The sequence below is a fragment of the Ranitomeya imitator genome, chromosome 4 (genome assembly GCF_032444005.1).
Source record: "Ranitomeya imitator isolate aRanImi1 chromosome 4, aRanImi1.pri, whole genome shotgun sequence".
In the NCBI taxonomy this organism is placed as follows: domain Eukaryota; kingdom Metazoa; phylum Chordata; class Amphibia; order Anura; family Dendrobatidae; genus Ranitomeya; species Ranitomeya imitator.
In genome coordinates this window covers 199,875,637-199,898,218 of record NC_091285.1, presented here as the reverse complement: position 1 = coordinate 199,898,218, position 22,582 = coordinate 199,875,637, and the positions used below count along the sequence as shown (strand labels likewise).

The window sequence follows — 22,582 nt, the reverse complement described above, 5'->3', positions numbered from 1 at the left end:
CTAACTCATCCTAAGGGCAGAAACAGACTGCCGTATTTCTCGTGCAAGAATCGCATCGTAAACCTCGTACTGGCTGTCGGATCTCCTGACCTGAGCTTGACAGCTGTATAGAAATACATTATACAGTCTTGCTTAGGTCAGGAGAGGTGCCAGGCCGGTCTGTGCAGTGCAATGAGATTCTTGCAGGATAAATACTGCAGTCTGTCTCTGACCTAACACAGGTTCTCTGTGTACAAAGTCCATGGACAGTGAGGTACCTATTACAGGAGGGGTCCTATCATACTAGTGTGCATGCTCTACTGGATCCCAGCAATAATAAGCTCATGGTGCTAAAACAATCCCTGCAAGCCAACAAAACAAAAGAGCTTGATAAGAGAGGCATTGCTGAAATCTGTGTTTTAACCCCTACACCATGTTGTCTTCAGACTACAAAACAAAAATCTCCTGACAGATTCTTTTTAACAATTTTTTTTGCCATTTATCAACTAAATTATTCAAAACTGTATTAGGAGAACTGTTATATGACCAATTCCATTCATACTTACAGTAGACAGTTTTTCAATGTCTTCATCAGATGCAGCAAGTGATGCAAGCCCAATTTCCTATGGATAGAAAATAAAATGAAGTTTTAGGCATGTTATATTAATATTTCTTTTAATCTATGTTTTTAATTCTTTTGGTTACACAAGTGAGTAGTGAAAAGCCAAAGATTTACTGTAAGCTCAAATCTTACCTGTGAAAACTGTGCAAACTCATTTTCCGCTAGCATAGGAATGTGGCCCAGCAATTCATGGCAGCAGTCGCTTAAAAAAAAGGTCATTTAGTAGATCAAGTGCTCCTTAGTAAACTGCATTCACAGGACATATTGATTCAGGAGATCTAATGGTTTTCAAAGCATTATAAGGCCTGTTTCACACATCAGTGGCTCCGGTACATGTGGTGACAGTTTCCTCATGTACCGGAGACACTGACTCACGTAGACGCATCAAAATAAATGTGTCTCTGCACATGTCAGCGTGTTTTCACAGACCGTGTGTCCGTGTGCAAAACACGGAGACATGTCCTCGTTTCTCCGGCAGCACGGTCCGCAAAGCGTCCCACACACATGCACACAGAGAACAGCGTGCACTCTCCTCTGTGTGCACATACCGCCGCAGGAGAAACAGCGCTACAGTTAAGCGCTGTCCCCTGCTTTTGGTGCTGAAGCCAGCATTCATTCCTTCTCCCCAGCAGCGTTCGCTGGAGAGAAGGAACGAAAAATCAAGGTTTTTTTTGTTAAAAATAAAGTTTGGGGTCACCTCCCACCCCCCGTGCGCCCGCCCGCTTGCAGAGAAATACTCACCCAGCTCCCGCGATGCCTCCTCTCAGCACCGGCAGCCTGTCCTGTGTGAGCGGTCTAGTGGTACCGCTCATTACAGTGATGAGTGTTGTGAATTCTGTGATCAAGCTCCCTCCTGTGGTCACGAGTGGTACTGCGGCTTCTGAGTTTCCTTCCTCAGGTGATGAGGTTAAGTCGTTAGGTGCTGCTCTATTTAACTCCACCTAGTGCTTTGATCCTGGCCTCCAGTCAATGTTCTAGTATTGGTCTTGCTTCCTCCTGGATCGTTCCTGTGGCCTGTCTGCTCAGCATAAGCTAAGTTCTGCTTGTGTTACTTTTGTTGCTATATTTTCTGTCCAGCTTGCTTTTTTGGTTTTGCTTGCTTGCTGGAAGCTCTGAGACGCAGAGGGAGCACCTCCGTACCGTTAGTCGGTGCGGAGGGTCTTTTTGCCCCTCTGCGTGGTTGTTTGTAGGTTTTTGTGTTGACCGCAAAGCTATCTTTCCTATCCTCGGTCTATTCAGTAAGTCGGGCCTCACTTGGCTACATCTATTTCATCTCTGTGTTTGTATTTTCATCTTAACTCACAGTTATTATATGTGGGGGGCTGCCTTTTCCTTTGGGGAATTTCTCTGAGGCAAGGTAGGCTTATTTTTCTATCTTCAGGTCTAGCTAGTTTCTCAGGCTGTGCCGAGTTGCATAGGGAGCGTTAGGCGCAATCCACGGCTACCTCTAGTGTGGTTTGATAGGTTTAGGGATTGCGGTCAGCAGAGTTTCCACGTCTCAGAGCTCGTCCTATGTTTTGTGGTTTTTGTCAGGTCACTTGTGTGCTCTGAACTTCAAGGTCCATTGTGGTTCTGAATTACCTATTCATAACAGATGAGTATGCGGCTCCACCCCTATGGGAGGTGGAGCCGCATATTCATCACTGTAATGAGCGGTACCACGTGACCGCTCACACAGGACAAGCTGCTGGTGCTGAGAGGAGGCATCGCGGGAGCTGGGTGAGTATTTCTCTGCTAGGGGGTGGGCGCATGGGGGGTGGGGAGGGGTTGGAGGCGGGAGATGACCCCAAACTTTATTTTTAACACAAAAAAACTTGATTTTTCATGCCTTCTCTCCTGTAAGCGCTGCTTTCAGCCGAGCTTCAGCACCACACGCAGGGGACAGCGCTGTCTCTCCTGCACGGTCCTTGTCGTCCTCAGGCAGCACACGACTGCCGCACGTGTGCCACACTGATGTGCCACGTGAGCACATGGACACACGGACATGGATAACTCCGGTACCGATTTCTCCGGTACCGGAATTATCTGGACGTGTGAGACTGGCCTTAGGCCGGGATCACATATGCGAGAAACACGGCCGAGTCTCGCATGTTAATACCCAGCACTGCACCCGGGACTCGGGAGCAGAGCGTACGGCTGCATGTATTGCTCCGCTCCTGAGTGATGGCGGTAATGCTGGGTATTAACATGCGAGACTCGGCCGTATTTCTGGCATGTGTGATCCCGGCCGTAGACTTGAATTTTGTTTAGGTTTCCAATATTAGAGATGTAGGAAAGATACATTTTCAATCTCTTTTACCTACATGTGACATATAGCATATACCATAAAAATTGAGCTTTTATGCTAAATAATTCTTGGTAAAGTCAGTTTTGCTGTGCATAGTAGACTGATATTCTCTTGTAATGAGCTAATATACCAGTACCAATTACAGAGAAAAAAAACAGGAAGTAAACAAAGGTATGACTATGTTCAAATGCCCCCCAAAAGTCTTATAACACCTTATGAAGGTCAAAGTGTGCAAAATAAATGAAAAAAAAATTGTGAAATCGTTAATTGCTGTTTCTAGCTTGCCACATTGAAAAAATATGTCCAATATATCAAAAGAATTTCTATAGAAAGGGGAACACATTTTAAAATATTGTTAACTGTTCTTTGTGGTTATATATAAAAAAATATATATATACACTGAAAACAAACACATATTTAGTTTCAATTGCTTATATTTTCTCCCGCTATCCGCTGAAACAAACAAAAAAAGAGTATAAAAATGACATACAAATTAAGCTGTATCACAAAAAAGAGACAAAAATTACTTACGGTACATGAGAATTTTTTTTAGAATAATTAAAGGCGATTGTACGAAAAAAACAAATACCATATGTGTTTGGTCAGGAAAAAACACTAGGAAAATGTGTGTTCAAAATGACACAAAATAAAAACACGATAAAATGCTCAAAATACATGACTTTTTTTTATGTATGTACATTAAGGTGGCCTGTCAGAGTTCACCTAAGTTTTTAATCATAAAAATTACACAAACAAAAATGCTATTTGTGCAGAAAGAACAAAAGGCTTTGCATGCAGAAAAGACCAAGAGTCTACATATGCAGAAAAACCAAAAGACTATGTGTGCAGAAAGATCAAAATGAAGTGTGTCGAAATATTCAAATGTTTCAATGTATTTTGTGTAGAAACTGTAAAAAATAAACTGTGTTCACATGTTTTCTTACTAGAGATGATAGAATCAATTTGCTGCAAATTGACTTTGATTCAAAATGTATGAAATTTGCAGGTCCCAGTGAACAATTTGCTATTCGATTCATGTGAATCGCTTCCAATATATGGAAGCATGGCACTATTTCACCATTGCTGAAGATTGCATCTGTCAGAGTGGATGCATATGATGTCAGGACCGATCGTGCAAGTTCCCCATGATGCCTTGCAGGCATCACATTACATGGTCTATAAACATGAGAATAAAGCAGTAGTGAATGGGTAGATGTTTGGGATCGTTGGGTTCGAGCAATCTAGGGGGGCTCATGGTACCAGATAAACTGTTAATAAAGGTGCAGGAGCCTAGGAACAAATGGAGGAGATCGAGGTGATGGATGAGCAACAGGAGTTAAATAGGATAATGATCCCCTTTCTGCTGTTCATTGTTGACGGGAGGGGACAGAGGAAGCAATCTTGAATGTTACCTCACCACCAACACACCATGGACTTGGACCTCATCTAAGAGCCCAACACATGAGCGCCTTCTTGCTACATTACCTTCAACATAATGCTCATATTCTTAGGGTTAGAAATAGTGCTGACTACTGAGTTGGCATTTTGTTAGAACCACGATACAAGAGTAAATTTAGTCAGATGCTTCCCTCCCAGAAACGGACGCACGCATGCTTAAGTATCGAAACTTGCTTGTAGACAATCTTAAGAGTGGTTTTCTCCAAGACAGCAGTGAAGCACACAGTGTGCATTGAAGTTCTAGACATACAACCCTGAGAACGTCAAGGCGTCATCGCAAAATCAATAGCAGCAGTGCAAGTGAGTCATTTCACTCATTTTTTTAGAACTGCCCATGCACCAGCAGAACAGAGTGCAAGTCTGACACGTTGTGAACGACTGGAGAGGATGGTGCAGGAGTATCTGGAGCTCAATGTCATCAGGGAGGGTTTGACCATTTTTCATTTTGGTCTACAAAAATGGAAGAGTGACCTTAGGTTGCCAGTCTCGCCTTGGAGGTTTTGTCGGCAGCCAGCGTTCCCTCAGGAAGTGTCTTCAGCACTGCTGGTGGTGTCCTGACAGAAAAGTACATCTGGATGTCGCCTGAAAGTATAGACCACCTAATGTTCATCAAAATGAACAAGTCATAGATCTCTAATGACTTTTGCGCCCTAGTCGCAGACTGGGCAGGCTAGGAGAAGGTGTCATTTTTACTGACATCCCTTGATCTAGCATTATTGCAGTCTGTGCCACCTTTGTTGTGTCTTTTGTGGCTGCTGTTGCTACTGCTTCTGATGTTGCAAACAATTTTTTTAAATGTGGAGAATCGAAATTGGGCCTCCATCTGGTGGGTTGCATGTAGCAGCAGGTGTGTCAGAGGCCTATTACTGGTATACTGTTTCTACTCTGTGGAAATCTATGCCACTGTAGTGGTGTGTGACAATTATTTTTTGATATGTGAAGACTCCAAATTGGGTCTCCATTTGATGGGTTGCCTGAAGCAATAGGTGTGTCAGAGGCCTATTATACTGTTTCTACTCTGTGGAAATCGATGCCACTTTAGTGGTGTGTGACAATAATTTTTTGAAATGTGGAAACTTCAAGTTCGGTCTCCATCTGGAGGGTTGCCTGTTTAAGTAGGGCTCCCAGACAAGCAGACCTGCACTTACTTTCAGTCAACTACAGTACCTGTGCTACTTTCCTTACATTTTTCTACCAATAGTACTGTATGAAACTGATGTTTGTGCCATCTGAGTGTGACTCGAATAACAAAAAATGGCAGCTTTGCATGAGGCGTGAGGTCTCCCAGCTAATGAGGCTTACACTGCTCCCTTAACCAACAGGTCCTTATTGAAACTTCAATTCCAAGCTGTAAATGCTGGCCTGAAACTTCATGCATGGCCCATGGCTGACTTCTGCTGTGCCATTTGCAAATTTCTACTGTGGGTCAATTGTTGCAACTTTTTATGGTGTCTGCCCCTAATTTTAGCTGTTTGGGAAGCTTTTTGTCACCCCCTAAGGTGTTGTGTGTGCGTTTTTTGGACTCCTATTGAATCTAATGCGATTTGGGTACATTCGTCTAGCAGTTCGGGGAACATGTTCGTCTAACGTCTAAACATTCTGCGAATCACACCAAGCCTTAAAGGTTAGCTCATCTCTAGTACAGATCACCGTAAAAAGCATGAATCTGTCAATGAGTGTATGGAAAAAAGCAGCATCAAGGATTATAATTTATAAAGCAATAATCCTTTCAGAGCACACAGAATGCCAAATTGTCATCTCATGGCAATAAGCAAAATATGTCCAACACACGAGATGCCTAGCTTACATATATTATTCAGCTCCAACATGACCAAAGCTTTCAGTTGCTTTTGATCCTCCTTTACCAACGGCATGTGGTTCATTACCTGATCACCTGCTTCAGAGCTGACCTCAGAAGAAACTGGTTTCGGCCCAGAGGATCTTTTAGCTCCACATTGCCTACATTGTTTATCATCGAAGCCAGCACCCACCACCCACCTCCTCCGATTATATTACCTCTGGGCATACCTTTCTGGTTGCCAGAGCCTGCCAATAGATTTTTCAGCTTCGTCATCCATGACTCCACTGAAAGTTGCCTCTGTGTAGAAATTGGCCTGAGCTGCTTGTCCTTCCCTCTACCCCCCTTGACTGATCTCCTCTTACTATGCCAGCAATAATGCTAGACATTCAAATAGTGTCCTACATATCTTACCCATGTCTTCTGAGTGAAGGAGTTGACTTTCCACTATTTTAAATAAATCAAAAAGAAGTTGTTTTGGTAAAGTATCTTCCTTAGCCCCAGAGTGCTGAGGATTAGGAGACAAAAGGGCAACATAGAAACAGTTGCAATTGAAAGAGTTAAAATTCCACTATATACAACATTATGTGCTTTGGCAGCGGGGGAGGTGGACTGAGCAGAACTCAGTTGAGACATAATGTGAAAAAAAGTATATTCCATTATGCCATCTGCTTCCTTCCCAATAGTATGCTTGCCAGAGGCCAAAGTGGGCAAGTGTGACCTGCATTTGATACTATTTCAGTCGGATGAATGGTGCCAGTAGAACTGGTGGTATTGCTGTGGTGGCCATCCGCTCCTACATTTTTAGCTGCGGTATTGGGGTTTTCTTGTATGACACTACCATGTCCGTTCCTAGTGCCACTTGCATTTTGAACACAAGCATAACATTTTCAAAAAATGTTTTACCCCACATCCAACCATAGAAAAATATAGAATAATTCATAAATGCTAGGTAGGGTAAAATTGATGATAAAAAGGCTATTGCAACAACAGCCTGCCATTAGTTTTGGGGTGATGACTACGTGTTACCAGTTTGAAAACTGAAACAAATGTGTAAAACGTCTCTATTTAGTAAAACAATTTTTGCCCAAAAAGTACATGATAGCATCAAATACCAGGTGGTTGGGACACTGCTTCAAAATTTGTCACAAGCCCAAATCATAGTTTTGGGGTGTATGGTTGCCAAAGTAGATAGATATTCATAAAGTAAAAAATGGGTAACAATTTTATTGTCTTTCTTTTTTTTTTAACCTCTTTGTAACCACCGACCGTAGATAAACGTTGGCACTAGCAGGGCTTTCATTTGTCTACGGTCGGCGGTTTTGTGCTCAATGGGAATCCACATACCTTATAACGAGGGGATTCTGGTGCACAATGCTTCCTGCGACCCCCGTCCTCATCGAGACCTGATTGGTTCAGGTCCCGATGACGTCAGCTTCACCTCAGCCAATGAGACAAATCACTGGGAAAGTTTGTTGTAGCAACAAACTTTCCTGGGCAATCTGCCTCATAATAACGCTGTTTCTCCTCTGATCTCCTGTCAGTGAGAGATTAGAGGAGAAACAATGTGACAAGTGTTAGGGGTCGAGTTCCCGCCGCTGCACAGGGGGAATCTCGAGCCATGTCTGCTGCTGTCTCCCATTCTGCATCAGCCGCAGTGGAGCCTGAGACGTCGGTCCCAGCGTCTCGCTCAGCTTGATACTGTGCAAAGGGTTACTGCTGCCTTTCCAGTCTCTGCTTTTGTAGCCAGCACTGGTCAGCGGCGAGCAGGCTTTTCTGGGACTAAGTCCTGCTTTGTACACAATGAGCATGCCCACGGGAGAACCTCTCATTGGAGGTCGGGGGTCACACGCTCAGGTCCTGTAGCAGCTCCAACTGGACACTAGGAAGGTCCTTGTTTGCAGCAACTATATAAGGTTTGCATGGCCATGCGCTAGTATCAACCTATGTTATGAGCTTTGCTACTTGCTGGTCATGTCTGCATGTGGTCAGGGTTGGCTGAAATAAGCCCATAGAATACTGTCACCTCCAGTGAAGAGTATTGTATGCTTGGATTCAGGGCCTGGCTGAAATAAGCCCCTAGAATATGACACCTCGGGTGAGGAATTGTTTGTGTGCTATGCTGTCTGCATGACCACTCTTTGCTCAGTTAGGTAGCTGTGATGCTCTGTGAGGTTAACAGGGCACAGCATTTTCATATCTTTGCGATTCTGTGAAGTTAACAGAGTTAGCTTATAAAGCCATATAGTGCCGCCAATTACTTTGCAGCAGATATCTCTGCACGGTGGACCCCTCTGGCTGCGAATGCATCTTGTTATTTCCTTCCTATACTCAGTGCGTTACGCTACCCCTAACAACAAGTGCTGCTGGCAACAGCTGTGCCAGTCAGCGATCTTGTTATAAAGGAAAAAAATAGATAAGTCAGGTTAGGGTTCGTGCTATAGTTAGGGTTAGTGTTAGGCTAAATATAGGGTTAGGGTTAGGCTAATGTTGGGGTTAGTGTTAGGCTAAAGTTAAGATTAGAGTTGGGCTAAAGTTAGGGTTAGTTTTAGGCTAAAGTTAGGGTTGGGACTAAAGTTAGGGTTAGAGTTGGGGCTAGGGTTGGGATTAGGGTTAGGGGTGTGTTGAGGTTAGGGTTGTGGTTGGGGTTATGGTTGGGATTAGGGTTAGGGGTATGTTGGTGTTAGGGTTGTGGTTAGGGTTACAGTTAGGGTTCGTATTAGGGTTATAGGTGTTGTGGGGTTAAGCTTGGAATTAGAATTGGGAGTTTCCACTGTTTAGGCACATCAGGGGCTCTCCAAATGCAACATGGCATCTGATCTCAATTCCAGCCAATTCTGCATTGAAAAAGTGAAACAGTGCTCCTTCCCTTCCGAGCTCTGCCGTGCGCCCAAACAGTGGTTTACCCCCACATATGGGGTATCAGCGTACTCAGGACAAATTGGACAACAATTTTTGAGTCCAATTTCTCCTGTTACCCTTGGGAAAATACAAAACTGAGGGCTAAAAAATAATTTTTGTGGAAAAAATGATTTTTTATTTTCATGGCTCTGCGTTATAAACTGTAGTGAAACACTTGGGGGTTCAAAGTTCTCACAACACATCTAGATAAGTTCCTTGGGGGGTTTAGTTTCCAATATGGGGTCACTTGTGGGGGGTTTCTACTGTTTAAGTACATTAGGGGCTCTGCAAATGCAATATGACGCCTGCAGACCATTCCATCTAAGTCTGCATGCCAAACGTTGCTCCTTCCCTTCCAAGCTCTGCCATGCGCCCAAGAGGTGGTTCCCCCCACATATGGGGTATAAGCATACTCAGGACAAATTGCACAACAACTTTGGGAGTATAATTTCTCCTGTTACCCTTGGGAAAATAAATATGTTGGGGTAAAAAGATTATTTTTGTGGAAAAAATATAATTTTTATTTTCATAGCTCTAAATTATGAACTTTTGAAGAACTTGCACTGTTAAGGCACATCAGGAGCTCTCCAAACGCGACAGCCAATTTTACGTTGAAAAAGTCAAATGGCGCTCCTTCTCTTTCGAGCTCTGCTGTGTCCAAAACAGTGTTTTTTCCTCAAACACGGGGTATCGGCGTACCCAGGACAAATTGCACAACTTTTGGGGTCCAATTTCTTCTGTTACCCTGGTGAAAATAAAAAAATTTGGAGACTAAAAGATCATTTTTGTGAAAAAAAAAGATTTTTTTTTTCACGGCTCTGCATTATAAACTTTATTTAAACACTTGAGGGTTCAAAGTGCTCACCCCACATCTAGATAAGTTCCTTGGGTGGTCTAGTTTCCAAAATGGTGTGACTTGTGGGGGGGTCCTACTCTTTTGGCACATCAGGGGCTCTGCAAATGCAACATGGTGCCCGCAGACTATCCCAACAAAGTCTGCTTTCCAAAACATCACTATTTCCCTTCCAAGCCCCGACGTGTGCCCAAACAGTAGCTTTCTCCCACATATAGGGTACCAGCATACTCCGGACAAATTGGACAACATCTTTTGGGCTCCAATTTCTCCTGTTACCCTTGGGAAAATAAAAAAATAGGGGCTAAAAGATCATTTTTCTGGAAAGAAAAATGAATTTTATTTTCACAGCTCTACATTATAATCTTTAGTAAAACACCAGGGATTCAAGCTTGAGGAGGCTAATTTGCATATTCCAGGTGCCTTCTGGGAAAAGCAAAGTCTCCCTAAGCTAGAAGATCGTTGGGTACAGCCGGGACCAGCTGCTAGGAAAGCATCACCAAACCAGGGATTCAAGCTTGAGGAGGCTAATTTGCATATTCCAGGTGCCTTCTGGGAAAAGCGAAGTCTCCCTAAGCTAGAAGATCGTTGGGTACAGCCGGGACCAGCTGCTTGGAAAGCATCACCAAACCAGGGATTCAAGCTTGAGGAGACTAATTTGCATATTCCAGGTGCCTTCTGGGAAAAGCGAAGTCTCCCTAAGCTAGAAGATCGTTTTGCCTGTAGGATATTATTGCAAGAGAGCTTGGCTGAGTAGATTACACAAGAAGGAAAACACACAGCAAGTCATCAGGATCTAGGAGCAACATGGCAGATGTGACAACCTACATGGTGAGCTGCAGCATGTGCTACATGTTCACAGATCGACCAGAAGAAGAATCCAATTTCACCTGTCAGAAGTGTAGACTAGTGGCCCTTTTAGAAGAAAAGGTGCGGGGTCTGGAAGAAAGAATAGCAACTTTGAAACTCATCAAAGAGAATGAAGACTTTCTAGACAGAACAGAAGCATCTCTACTGGCCACAGAAGGTGAAAAAAATGTCAGAGAACCTCCAAAAGCAGATGAGTGGAAGCATGTGGCCAAAAGAAGCAAGAAGACCATGGAGAAATCACCAACCACACAACTGAAGAACGATATCAAATCTTTGTAGAGGATGTAGATGGCACACCTAAGGATGAAGCAATACCAGCAAGCAAAAAAGAAAAGGGCACACAGCAACAAGTGACAGCAAAAAGTACAGCCAAGAAGCAATGAAGAGTGGTGGTGGTGGAAGACTCACTACTGAGAGGCACAGAAGCAGCCATCTGCAGACCGGACATAACTGCAAGAGAAGTATGCTGCCTTCCAGGTGCGATGATCAAGGATGTGACCGATAGGATACCAAAGCTCTTCAGCTCCAAGGACGTCCACCCATTTCTTCTGATACATGTTGGCACCAATGACACGGCAAGGAAGGATCTACCGACAATCTGCAAAGACTTTGAAGAGTTGGGGAAGAAAGTAAAGGAACTGGATGCACAGGTAGTTTTTTCTTCTATCCTTCCAGTAGATGGGCATGGCGCCAGGAGATGGAACAGGATCCTTGATGCAAACAACTGGCTAAGACGATGGTGCAGACAACAAGGATTCGGATTCCTGGACCACGGTGGGAATTACTGGTACGATGGACTCCTCGCCAGAGACGGACTACACCTCAACAAACCTGGGAAACACACATTCGCCAGAAGACTCGCTACACTCATCAGGAGGGCGTTAAACTAGAAGAAGAGGGGACGGGAAGAAAAACATTAGACTTGAACAAAGAAGACCCAGGAAAACATACTCAGATGGGAGGTAAGAACATTTCTATAACAATCCACAGCGAGGAGATTGGAACAAAATCCTCTAAACTGCATGCTCGCAAACGCCAGAAGCCTGACAAACAAGATGGAAGAACTAGAAGCAGAAATATCTAGAGGTAACCTTGACATAGTGGGAATAACCGAGATATGGTTAGATGAAAGCTATGACTGGGCAGTTAACTTACAGGGTTACAGTCTGTTTAGAAAGGATCGTAAAAATCGGAGAGGAGGAGGGGTTTGTCTCTATGTAAAGTCTTGTCTAAAGTCCACTTTAAGGGAGGATATTAGCGAAGGAAATGAGGATGTCGAGTCCATATGGGTCGAAATTCATGGAGGGAAAAATGGTAACAAAATTCTCATTGGGGTCTGTTACAAACCCCCAAATATAACAGAAACCATGGAAAGTCTACTTCTAAAGCAGATAGATGAAGCTGCAACCCATAATGAGGTCCTGGTTATGGGGGACTTTAACTACCCGGATATTAACTGGGAAACAGAAACCTGTGAAACCCATAAAGGCAACAGGTTTCTGCTAATAACCAAGAAAAATTATCTTTCACAATTGGTGCAGAATCCAACCAGAGGAGCAGCACTTTTAGACCTAATACTATCTAATAGACCTGACAGAATAACAAATCTGCAGGTGGTTGGGCATCTAGGAAATAGCGACCACAATATTGTGCAGTTTCACCTTTCTTTCACTAGGGGGACTTGTCAGGGAGTCACAAAAACACTGAACTTTAGGAAGGCAAAGTTTGACCAGCTTAGAGATGCCCTTAATCTGGTAGACTGGGACAATATCCTCAGAAATAAGAATACAGATAATAAATGGGAAATGTTTAAGAACATCCTAAATAGGCAGTGTAAGCGGTTTATACCTTGTGGGAATAAAAGGACTAGAAATAGGAAAAACCCAATGTGGCTAAACAAAGAAGTAAGACAGGCAATTAACAGTAAAAAGAAAGCATTTGCACTACTAAAGCAGGATGGCACCATTGAAGCTCTAAAAAACTATAGGGAGAAAAATACTTTATCTAAAAAACTAATTAAAGCTGCCAAAAAGGAAACAGAGAAGCACATTGCTAAGGAGAGTAAAACTAATCCCAAACTGTTCTTCAACTATATCAATAGTAAAAGAATAAAAACTGAAAATGTAGGCCCCTTAAAAAATAGTGAGGAAAGAATGGTTGTAGATGACGAGGAAAAGGCTAACATATTAAACACCTTCTTCTCCACGGTATTCATGGTGGAAAATGAAATGCTAGGTGAAATCCCAAGAAACAATGAAAACCCTATATTAAGGGTCACCAATCTAACCCAAGAAGAGGTGCGAAACCGGCTAAATAAGATTAAAATAGATAAATCTCCGGGTCCGGATGGCATACACCCACGAGTGCTAAGAGAACTAAGTAATGTAATAGATAAACCATTATTTCTTATTTTTAGAGACTCTATAGCGACAGGGTCTGTTCCACAGGACTGGCGCATAGCAAATGTGGTGCCAATATTCAAAAAGGGCTCTAAAAGTGAACCTGGAAATTATAGGCCAGTAAGTCTAACCTCTATTGTTGGTAAAATATTTGAAGGGTTTCTGAGGGATGTTATTCTGGATTATCTCAATGAGAATAACTGTTTAACTCCATATCAGCATGGGTTTATGAGAAATCGCTCCTGTCAAACCAATCTAATCAGTTTTTATGAAGAGGTAAGCTATAGGCTGGACCACGGTGAGTCATTGGACGTGGTATATCTCGATTTTTCCAAAGCGTTTGATACCGTGCCGCACAAGAGGTTGGTACACAAAATGAGAATGCTTGGTCTGGGGGAAAATGTGTGTAAATGGGTTAGTAACTGGCTTAGTGATAGAAAGCAGAGGGTGGTTATAAATGGTATAGTCTCTAACTGGGTCGCTGTGACCAGTGGGGTACCGCAGGGGTCAGTATTGGGACCTGTTCTCTTCAACATATTCATTAATGATCTGGTAGAAGGTTTACACGGTAAAATATCGATATTTGCAGATGATACAAAGCTATGTAAAGCAGTTAATACAAGAGAAGATAGTATTCTGCTACAGATGGATCTGGATAGGTTGGAAACTTGGGCTGAAAGGTGGCAGATGAGGTTTAACAATGATAAATGTAAGGTTATACACATGGGAAGAAGGAATCAATATCACCATTACACACTGAATGGGAAACCACTGGGTAAATCTGACAGGGAGAAGGACTTGGGGATCCTAGTTAATGATAAACTTACCTGGAGCAGCCAGTGCCAGGCAGCAGCTGCCAAGGCAAACAGGATCATGGGGTGCATTAAAAGAGGTCTGGATACACATGATGAGAGCATTATACTGCCTCTGTACAAATCCCTAGTTAGACCGCACATGGAGTACTGTGTCCAGTTTTGGGCACCGGTGCTCAGGAAGGATATAATGGAACTAGAGAGAGTACAAAGGAGGGCAACAAAATTAATAAAGGGGATGGGAGAACTACAATACCCAGATAGATTAGCGAAATTAGGATTATTTAGTCTAGAAAAAAGACGACTGAGGGGCGATCTAATAACCATGTATAAGTATATAAGGGGACAATACAAATATCTTGCTGAGGATCTGTTTATACCAAGGAAGGTGACGGGCACAAGGGGGCATTCTTTGCGTCTGGAGGAGAGAAGGTTTTTCCACCAACATAGAAGAGGATTCTTTACTGTTAGGGCAGTGAGAATCTGGAATTGCTTGCCTGAGGAGGTGGTGATGGTGAACTCAGTCGAGGGGTTCAAGAGAGGCCTGGATGTCTTCCTGGAGCAGAACAATATTGTATCATACAATTATTAGGTTCTGTAGAAGGACGTAGATCTGGGGATTTATTATGATGGACTATAGGCTGAACTGGATGGACAAATGTCTTTTTTCGGCCTTACTAACTATGTTACTATGTTACTTGGGGGTTCAAAGTGCTCACCACAGATCTAGACAGGTTCCTTGGGGGGGGGGTCTAATTTCCAAAATGGTGTGACTTGTGGGGGGTTTCTACTCTTTACGCACATCAGGGGCTCTGCAAATGCATCATGACACCCGCAGACTATCCCAACAAATTCCAAAACATCACTACTTCCTTTCCGAGCCCCGACGTGTGCCCAAACAGTAGTTTTCTCCCTCATATGGGGTTCCAGTGTACTCAGGACAAATTGGACAACAACTTTTGCGGTCCAATTTCTCCTGTTCTTCTTGAGAAATAAAAAATTGGGGGCTAAAAGATAATTTTTGGAAAAAAATATTTTTTATTTTCACAGCTCTACATTAAAAACTTTAGTGAAGCACTTAGGGGCTCAAAGTGCTCACAACACATCTAGATAAGTTCTTCGGGGGGTCTAGTTTCCACTGTTTTGGCACTTCAGGGGCTCTCCAAACGCGACATGGTGTACGATCTCAATTCCAGCCAATTCTGCATTGAAATAGTCAAACAGCGCTCCTTCCCTTCCGAGCTCTGCCGTGTGCCCAAACAGTGGTTTACCCCCATATATTCAGGTGAAATTGCACAACAATTTTTGTGGTTCATTTTCTCCTTTTACACTTGGGAAATTAAAAAAATTTGGTTCTGAATGAAAATGTTTGTGAAAAAAAGTTTTTTCCTTCCATGTGCCTGAAATCCTATGAAGCACATAAAGGGTTAATTAACTTCTTGAACATGGTTTTGAGCACCGTGACTGGTGTCACTTTTGGGTATTTTCTGTCATATTGACCCCGCAAACTTACTTCAAATGTGAGGTGGTTCTTAAAAAAATGGTTTTGTAAATTTTGTTGGAAAAATGAGAAATCGTTGGTCAACTTTAAACCCTTATAACTTCCTAGCAAACAAATTATGTTTCAAAAATTGTGCTAATGTAAAGTAGACATATGTGAAATGTTATTTATTAACTATTTTGTGTGATATGACTCTCTGAAAATTTCAAAACTGTTAAAAATTTTGCTAACTAAACGCAAGTCATATCAAAGAAATTTTACCACTATCATAAAGTGCGATATGTTTCAAGAAAACAGTCTCAGAATCACCGGCATCCCTTGAAGCTTTCTAGAGTTATGACCTCATAAATTGACACTGGTCAGGATTGAAAAAATTGGCCCGGTCACGAAGGCAAAAACAGGCTTTGGCGCAAATTAAACACTATTCTTCCTTACCTAGCAAAAAGCATAACCAAGAATGCTACCTTGTTTGGTGGGTACAAACAAGCACTTAAATATGTGGCAACAGCCAGGTGCATTGTTATGGCATATACAGTTGTGAAATTGAGCAAATATAACACGCAAAAAAGCTTTCTTTTTCATTTATTAAATTTTACTTACGGTTCAGGTGAATGCATTGCAGATGAAGGATGTCTTAGGTACTGTGTACATGGAAACACACGGAAAGCTAGACACGCCAGGAAATCTCGGGCAGAAAGTAAACCAGCAGCTGGTCTCAATTTAAACCCTGTTCTTTCTAAACAGAACACAACACGCACAAGATTTTAATTTTAAAGGTAAAACATGATTTTTAACATTTACATGTGATTTCCACTGCTATCAGAGGATAGCACAATTATTTTTCGGGTCAGTTCCCATTTTATCAAAATGTAGCTTTGTTTAAGTACAGTATTTTTCATTTTAAGCTTTTATTGTTATATAAAGTAAAACGTAATCTGGCATTGTGTTAGCCAAAAAAAAGGTGATATTAAATGGAACACCATGAATCAGACAGTGGCTCTATCATATCAGTCAGATATGTTTTACCCTGAAAAGCTGCTGCATTTAAGAGAAAATATTAATTTAAAAGCTGGGGACCATGTTTTTTGGATCCAAGAAGCTGATCCCTGTCACCTCCTCCCCTCCTTGCTCTTCTTACATTAATGGTCTCTCTGGCTTTTAAACGTATCATACCAGTACCATACCTGGTAGAGAGAGGTCGATCAATCTGCAAAGGATCGAGTTTGAGTCAAATTTCCCACAAAGTACATAGGCAGCGCATATATATATATATATATATATATATTGCTCTTACTGAGTGTATTGGGGACACTCGCTTGGCACAGGATTAACGTACAAGGGCACGGTTTTTTCAAACAATACAGTCTATTCGGTTTATTAAGGTATCATAAACCACATCATGAGCAGTCCATTTACACACTAGACCAGGACATCACATCAAGTCTCAGATCCTTAGTCTGCAGCAACTAAACATGCTGGTCCACCTTTGACCAGTTGCCGTGGGTTACCACACAGTTCATATCACAAGTACCACAGTCTGTATAGCTACCTGACGGGAGCTCCTGCTCCACCCGCTGACTCCTTGTCAGTCCGGTCTTCCAGGAAAGCTGCCTCACGGGAATCACCAACTTGCCTGTGCAGCATATCTTAGTCAGTCCAGACCCACCGAAGGACAGTAGCTTCCCCAACAGTTTTCACTGTGCACTTTTTAGGGATCCGGTCCTACTCCCAGGACCTCCCAACACACCAGCATGTGGCCTGTCCAGGTGCTATTCAGGACATCAGTCCAACACCCCAGGCCTCCAGGTCTGAAGCCCCACCATGTGCTCTTCAGGAAGCCTCCTCCCAGGTCTTCCAACACAGGCTTCAAACAGGAAACTCACAGCGAACCTCACAGGAACATGTGACCCACACCCTGGTCACATTATATACCTTTTAACCACTCCCCTGGGTGGCAGTGGGTGTGTGGCTAGTTTGTCCCGCCCATCTCACATAACTAGCCCTGCCAGCCTCCCATGATAAACATACAACACTATACTTATAGGACTACAAGTCCCAGAGCATCACATCGCTTCAGGCTGGCAGCGCAGAGTCTTCTCCTCTGTGACACATATATCGGCCATTCACCACAATGCCGGACTTTGTCACATTATCACAGTCATGCCTGCGATTGCCTCAATACACCTCTGTGCGTATACTGGGGAGACCATGCAGCGCCCCCTACCTGTTACAGGGGTCACTGCATCACTATATATATATATATATATATATATAATGTTTCTGTGATGCACAGTATATATAGAAGTCTCAGTCTATCATTTGTGTAATGAGTATAGTGGTAGAATCACTGTGTCGCGGACTGAGGACAGCCTAGAGGGCGTAACTAGGTGAACACCTGACCCTTCGCTAAAGCCTCTGAAGGTGTGGTTAGACTTGGCTCCAAATGGATGCAAGGTGCTACTTCAGGACACACCTTGGTCACAAAGCAGCTGGCCCCCAAAGGGGCAGGGATATGGAATGGCCAGGAAAGGATTGACTTGGCTAGTACAGGCAGGCACGGCAGGAAGACAAAGCAGGTGCAGGCAGATACAGCTGGTATACAGACTGCCATGGCAGGTGCAGGCAGTTACAGCTGTTATACAGACTGGTGCGGCAGATGCAGGCAGGTACAGGAAGACAGGACGGGTATACTAGAAGATACACCTGAAATACAGGTATATTGAGATCCGTGCACTGGGAACCCGAGAACAAGCAAGCAATCAAACAACTGATTACATATGTTGCTCAGGCACCTCCGAACAGGGATGCCGATGCTATTCTATGTGATGTATGCAGCAGTATCAGTAAAATGAGTCCACGTGTGTGTAATTTAATCTCAGTATAACTACAGATGTTCTGTGAGGGCCTCAGTGATTTCTTTGAGAACATTAAGGATCAATATATATAAGACACCTCTCCATTACTAATCCTATAGTTATATGGTAAATAAAGACACAGCCAGAATAAAGTCCTTTACTAGAAATAAAACAAAACACACTTTTACTTTTTTATTTAACCCCTTAGCGACCGCCGATACGCCTTTTAACGGCGGCCGCTAAGGGTACTTAAACCACAGCGCCGTTAATTAACGGCGTTGTGGAAAAAGTCCATAGCGCCCCCAAGAGGCCGATTTTTCTCCGGGGTCTCGGCTGCCGAGGGTAGCCGAGACCCCAGAGAACATGATTCGGGGGGTTTTTAACCCACCCCGCATTTGCGATCGCCGGTAATTAACCGTTTACCGGCGATCGCAAAAAAAAAAAAAAAAAAAGCGATCTCTTTTTAATTTCTCTGTCCTCCGATGTGATCGCACATCGGAGGACAGAGAAAAGGGGTCCCACGTGGCCCCCCAATACTCACCTAGCTCCCCCGATGCTCTTCGTGTCTCCCGGTGGGCGCCGCCATCTTCAAAATGGCGGGCGCATGCGCAGTGCGCCCGCCGGCCGGCACCGGGAGAATCTTTGGGGTCTCGGCTGCCGGGGGTAGCTGAGACCCCAAAGAGCACGATCAGGGTCGGTATTACCGACCCCTGTTTTGCGATCGCCGGTAATTAACTGTTTACCGGCGACCGCAAAAAAAAAAAAAAAAAAAGTAAAGTGTAATTCTCTGTCCTCTGACGTGATCGCACATCAGAGGACAGAGAAATAGGGGGATTCGGGGACCCTAGCATACTCACCTAGGTCCCTGGATCCTCTTGCTGCTCCTCCTGGCCGCCGGCAGCAGAACATGGCGGACGCATGCCCAGTGCGCCCGCCATCTGTCTCCATCTGCCGGCCGGCAGGAGAACAGCAGTTGGGGCTAAAATTAGGGTTAGGGTTAGGGGTAGGGTTAGGGTTAGGTTAGGGGTAGGGTTAGGGGTAGGGTTAGGGGTAGGGTTAGGGGTAGGGTTAGGGGTAGGGTTAGGGGTAGGGTTAGGGTTAGGGGTAGGGTTAGGTTAGGGTTAGGGGTAGGGTTAGGGGTAGGGTTAGGGGTAGGGTTAGGGGTAGGGTTAGGGGTAGGGTTAGGGTTTGGTTAGGGTTAGGTTAGGGGTAGGGTTAGGTTAGGGGTAGGGCTAGGGTTGGGGCTAAATTTAGGGTTAGGGTTGGGGCTAAATTTAGGGTTAGGGTTGGGGCTAAACTTAGGGTTAGGCTTCTTTCACACTTGCGTCGGTACGGGGCCGTCGCAATGCGTCGGCCCGACATACCGACGCACGTTGTGAAAATTGTGCACAACGTGGGCAGCAGCTGTAGTTTTTCAACACATCCGCTGCCCAATCTATGTCCTGGGGAGGAGGGGGCGGAGTTACGGCCACGCATGCGCGGTCAGAAATGGCGGATGCGACGTACAAAAAAACGTTTCATTGAACGTTTTTTTTGTGCCGACGCTCCGCCAAAACACAACTGATCCAGTGCACGACGGACGCGACGTGTGGCCATCCGTCACGATCCGTCGGCAATACAAGTCTATGGGCAAAAAACGCATCCTGCGGGCACATTTGCAGGATCCGTTTCTTGTCCAAAACGACGGATTGCGACGGAATGCCAAACGACGCAAGTGTGAAAGTAGCCCTAGGGTTAGGGTTGGGGCTAAAGTTAGGGCTAGGGTTGGGGCTAAAGTTAGGGTTAGAGCTGGGATTAGGGTTAGGGTTTGGATTAGGGTTCGTATTAGGGTTAGGGTTGGCATTAGGGTTACGCTTGGGATTAGGGTTAGGTTTGGGATTAGGGTTAAGGTTAGGGTTGTGATTAGGGGTGTATTGGGATTAGGGTTAGGTTTGAGGTTAGGGTTGAGATTAGGATTAGGGGTGTGTTGGATTTAGGGTTTTGATTAGGGTTATGGTTAGGGTTGACATTAGGGTTGTTTTGGGGTAAGGGTTGTGATTATGGTTAGGGTTAGTGATTAGGATTATGGATGAGGTTGGGATTAGGGTTAGGGGTGTGTTGGGGTTAGGGTTGGAGCTAGAATTGGGGGGTTTCCACTGTTTAGGTACATCAGGGGGTCTCCAAACACGACAGCCAATTTTGCGCTCAAAAAGTCAAATGGTGCTCCCTCCCTTCTGAGCTCTGCCGTGCGCCCAAACAGTGAGTTACCCCCACATATGGGGCATCAGCGTACTCGGGATAAATTGGACAACAACTTCTGGGGTCCAATTTCTCTTGCTACCCTTGTGAAAATAAAAACTTGGGGGCTACAATATCTTTTTTGTGGAAAAAAAAATATTTTTTATTTTCACGACTCTGCATTCTAAACTTCTGTGAAGCACTTGGGCATTCAAAGTTCTCACCACACATCTAGATAAGTTCCTTGGGGGGTCTAGTTTCCAAAATGGGGTCACTTGTGGAGGGTTTCTACTGGTTAGGTACATCAGGGGCTCTGCAAACGCAACATAATACCCGCAGACCATTCTATCAAAGTCTGCATTCCAAAACAGCGCTCCTTCCTTCCGAGCTCTGCCGTGCGCCCAAACAGTGGTTTACCCCCACATATGGGGTACCAGCATACTCAGGACAAATTGGACAACAACTTTTGGGGTCCAGTTTCTCTTGTTACCCTTGTGAAAATAAAAATTTGGTGGCTAAAAAATCTTTTTTGTGGAAAAAAAAAAAAAATTTTATTTTCACGGCTCTGCATTATAAACTTCTGTGAAGCACTTGGGCATTCAAGGTTCTCACCACACATCTAGATAAGTTCCATGGGGGGTCTAGTTTCCAAAATGGGGTCACTTGTGGGGGATTTCTACTGTTTAGGCACATCAGGGGCTCTCCAAACGCGACATGGCGTCCGATCTCAATTCCAGCCAATTCTACATTGAAAAAGTAAAACGGCACTCTTTCTCTTCCAAGCTCTGCGGTGCGCCCAAACAGTGGTTTACCCCCACATATTGGGTATCGACGTACTCAGGAGAAATTGCACAACAACTTTTGTGGTCTAATTTCTCCTGTTACCCTTGTGAAAATAAAAATTTGTGGGCAAAAAAATCATTTTTGTAGAAAAAATGCAATTTTTTTTTTTCACGGCTCTACGTTATAAACTTCTGTGAAGCACATGGGGGTTCAAAGTGCTTGCCACACATCTAGATAAGTTCCTTAAGGGGTCTAGTTTCCAAAATGGTGTCACTTGTGGGGGGTTTCCACTGTTTAGGCACATCAGGGGCTCTCCAAACGCGACATGGCGTCCAATCTCAATTCCAGCCAATTCTACATTGAAAAAGTAAAACGGCACTCTTTCTCTTCCAAGCTCTGCGGTGCGCCCAAACAGTGGTTTACCCCCACATGTTGGGTATCGACGTACTCAGGAGAAATTGCTCAACAACTTTTGTGGTCTAATTTCTCCTGTTACCCTTGTGAAAATAAGAATTTGTGGGCAAAAAGATCATTTTTGTGTAAACAAAAGCGATTTTTTTATTTTCACGGCTCTACATTATAAACTTCTGTGAAGCACTTGGGGGTTCAAAGTGCTCACCACACATCTAGATAAGTTCCTTAAGGGGTCTAGTTTCCAAAATGGTGTCACTTGTGGGGAGTTTCCACTGTTTAGGTACATCAGGGGCTTTCTAAATGTGACATGGTGTCCGATCTCAATTCCAGCCAATTCTGCATTGAAAAAGTCAAACGGCGCTCCTTCACTTCTAAGTTCTGCGGTGCGCCCTAACAGTGGTTTACCCCCACATATGGGGTATTGGCGTATTCAGGAGAAATTGCATAACAAAATTTATGGTTACATTTCTGTTTTTACACTTGTGAAAATAAAAAAAATGGTTCTGAATTAAGATGTTTGCAAAAAAAAGTTAAATGTTCATTTTTTCCTTCCACATAGTTTCAGTTCCTGTGAAGCACGTAAAGGGTTAATAAACTTCTTGAATGTGGTTTTGAGAACCTTGAGGGGTGTAGTTTTTAGAATGGTGTCACACTTCATTATTTTCTATCATATAGACCCCTCAAAATGACTTCAAATGTGATGTGGTCCCTAAAAAAAAATGGTGTTGTAAAAATGAGAAATTGCTGGTCAACTTTTAACCCTTATAACTCCCTAACAAAAAAAAATTTTGTTTCCAAAATTGTGCTGATGTAAAGTAGACATGTGGGAAATG

General features: G+C 43.6%; 1 protein-coding gene across 1 annotated transcript in view; it reads right to left on the bottom strand.

Moving 5' to 3' along the window:
• LOC138674028 (tyrosine 3-monooxygenase-like) overlaps nt 1-22,582 on the bottom strand; it is a 263,471-nt gene that overhangs the window by 39,900 nt on the left and 200,989 nt on the right. The window contains exons 8-10 of the mRNA XM_069762003.1: nt 16,081-16,216; nt 734-803; nt 546-602 (exon numbers count right to left, since the gene is read on the bottom strand). Of these exons, the coding sequence (XP_069618104.1) occupies nt 546-602; nt 734-803; nt 16,081-16,216 (263 nt within the window). The remainder of the gene's footprint in view (nt 1-545; nt 603-733; nt 804-16,080; nt 16,217-22,582) is intronic.